The following is a 2,500-nucleotide window of genomic DNA, read 5'->3' as shown; positions in this document are numbered from 1 at the left end:
AAATAAAAATACTCTTGTTGATATCAGAAGAACCTTATGAACACAATCTCCAACCAACCCCAAACAGATCTTCACTGCATCTAGATCACAACTCACACAGGAAGACATATGTAGACAGGAAGAAGAACAGTATTGATGCAAGAAATTGAAAGGCTTCACACTAGAATTGCACTGTTCATAGATGGCTTCAGTCCCTTAAGTGCAGTCTGGCCAAAGAGGAAAAACAGGAAATGGATCTTCATATCATCCAGGTAACATACACAGGAAACTGGACAGAGAGGAATTAGAGAGCTTTTAGACTCTGTATGGAGACACGCCTCATCAACTGGGACATCTGTTCCATGTTCACAGCACGTCGTCACTACATTCAGAGCCTGTCGATGTACACAGGGCACTCTAAGAGAGTTTGCAGGGAAGAAGGATCGAGAAAAGGACAGACTCAGTGAAGGAAGAAAAGATTGCTTTAGGAGAGGAAGTGAAGAAGGCATTGTTTAGGTGATGAGAAAGTCTTGTGACAAGGGGATGAATGGCTGTGAGCTGGGAGGAGATAGAGAAACAGGGGGAAGAATGGCTGTGAGCTGGGAGAAGAGAGAGAGAGTCGTTTGTAGACAGTAAATAAAGCAGAGGATATTCTTCACACAGACCTGACAGCAGTGAGAGAGTGCTGCTGTCCCATACGGCACAACACACACACACACACCACACACACACACTCCACACACCCTCACCACACACAAACACGCACACACGCACACACACACACACAGACACAGACACACTCCACACACAAACACGCACACACACACACACACACAGAGACACAGACACAGACCACTCAAACTCCAGCTGAAGGTCTTAGACTTTCTTTCTGTCTGTAGCTGACGTGCAAGCTCTCTCTAATGGGAATTATCTTCTCTCTTTCTCTCTCTGTCTGTTTGTCTCTCTCTCTCTCTCTCTGTCTGTTGGTCTGTCTCTCTCTCTCTCTGTCTGTCTGTCTGTTTGTCTGTCTCTCTCTCTCTCTGTCTGTCTGTTTGTTTGTCTGTCTCTCTCTCTCTGTCTGTCTGTTTGTTTGTCTGTTTGTCTCTCTCTCTTTTCTTCATGATTTTGCCTTGCTGCTTTCCCCTCCCCAAATAAACCCCCACACTTCTCTCTTTCTCTCCTTCTCTCTGTATCTCTCTTCTCTTCTCAACCCTTCTCTCTGTATCTCTCTTTCTCTCCTCTTTCCCTCCTGGTGTGCATGATGCTTCATGTATATGCATCTGTCTTTATTTTGTATTGTGTGTGTCTGTGTGTGTGTGTGTCTTTGTGGCATCTGATTTGTTTGTGTTGTGTCTGTGTGTTGCATCTGTGTTTGCTTGCATGGTGCATGTGTGTGTGTTTGTGTGTTGCATCTGTGTTTTGTTTGCATGGTGCATGTGTTCGTGTGTGTGTGTGTTTGTGTTTGTGTTTGTGTGGGTGTGTATGCACATGTCTGTGTGTCTGAATTGTGTGTTGCGCCTGTGTCTGTGTTGGGTATATGGTGTGTGTGTGTGATGCATCTGTATCTGTGTGTGTGTGTGTGTGTGTGATGTACCTGTACCTGTGTGTGTGTGTGTGTGTGTGTGTGTGTGTGTGTGTGTGTGTGTGTGTGTGTCTGTGTGTGTGTGTGTGTGTGTGTGATGTATCTGTACCTGGGTGTGTGTGTGATGTATCTGTACCTGTGTGGGTGTGTGATGTATCTGTACCTGTGTGTGTGTGTGTGTGTGTGTGTGCACGTGTCTGTGTGTGTGATGTACCTGTACCTGTGTGTGTGTGTGTGTGTGTGTGTGTGTGTGTGTGTGTGTGTGTGTGCACGTGTCTGTGTGTGTGATGTACCTGTACCTGTGTGTGTGTGTGTGTGTGTGTGTGTGTGTGTGTGTGTGTGTGTGTGTGTGTGTGTGTGTGTGTGTGTGTGTGTGTGCTTAGTGACTGCCGGGTGAAGCTGTGGAACTACGTGCCGGGGCTGACTCCATGCCTCCCGCGTAGAGTTCTGGCCATCAAGGGCCGAGCCACCAGCCTCCCCTGACCTTTGACCTCCTCTTCTGCCTCGCCTCTTCCTCCCTCTGGTACTGACCTCTCCTTCCTCTTCCTCTCTCTGGTACTGACCTCTCCTTCCTCTTCCTCCTCCTCTCTCTGGTACTGACCTCTCCTTCCTCTTCCTCCCTCTGGTACTGACCTCTCCTTCCTCTTCCTCTCTCTGGTACTGACCTCTCCATCCTCTTCCTCCTCCTCTCTCTGGTACTGACCTCTCCTTCCTCTTCCTCTTCCTCTCTCTGCTACTGACCTCTCCATCCTCCTCCTCTCCATCCTCTTCCTCTCTCTGGTACTGACCTCTCCTTCCTCTTCCTCCTCCTCTCTCTGCTACTGACCTCTCCATCCTCTTCCTCCTCTATCTGGTACTGACCTCTCCATCCTCTTCCTCCTCCTCTCTCTGCTACTGGCATCTCCATCCTCTTCCTCCTCCTTTCCATCCTCTTCCTCC

General features: G+C 48.3%; 1 protein-coding gene across 1 annotated transcript in view; it reads left to right on the top strand.

The window, feature by feature from the left end:
• Positions 1-2,044, top strand: part of kif21b (kinesin family member 21B) — a gene marked incomplete at its 3' end in the record, with an annotated part of 95,482 nt that extends 93,438 nt beyond the window's left edge. The window contains exon 34 of the mRNA XM_080846708.1: positions 1,945-2,044. Coding sequence (XP_080702834.1) covers positions 1,945-2,044 — 100 coding nt within the window. The remainder of the gene's footprint in view (positions 1-1,944) is intronic.
• Positions 2,045-2,500: the final 456 nt, after the last annotated feature.

The sequence above is a fragment of the Sprattus sprattus genome (genome assembly GCF_963457725.1).
Source record: "Sprattus sprattus genome assembly, chromosome: 10".
Classification (NCBI taxonomy): Eukaryota; Metazoa; Chordata; class Actinopteri; order Clupeiformes; family Clupeidae; genus Sprattus; species Sprattus sprattus.
The sequence above is the reverse complement of the archived record's forward strand: the minus strand, read 5'-3'. Positions and strand labels throughout refer to the sequence as shown.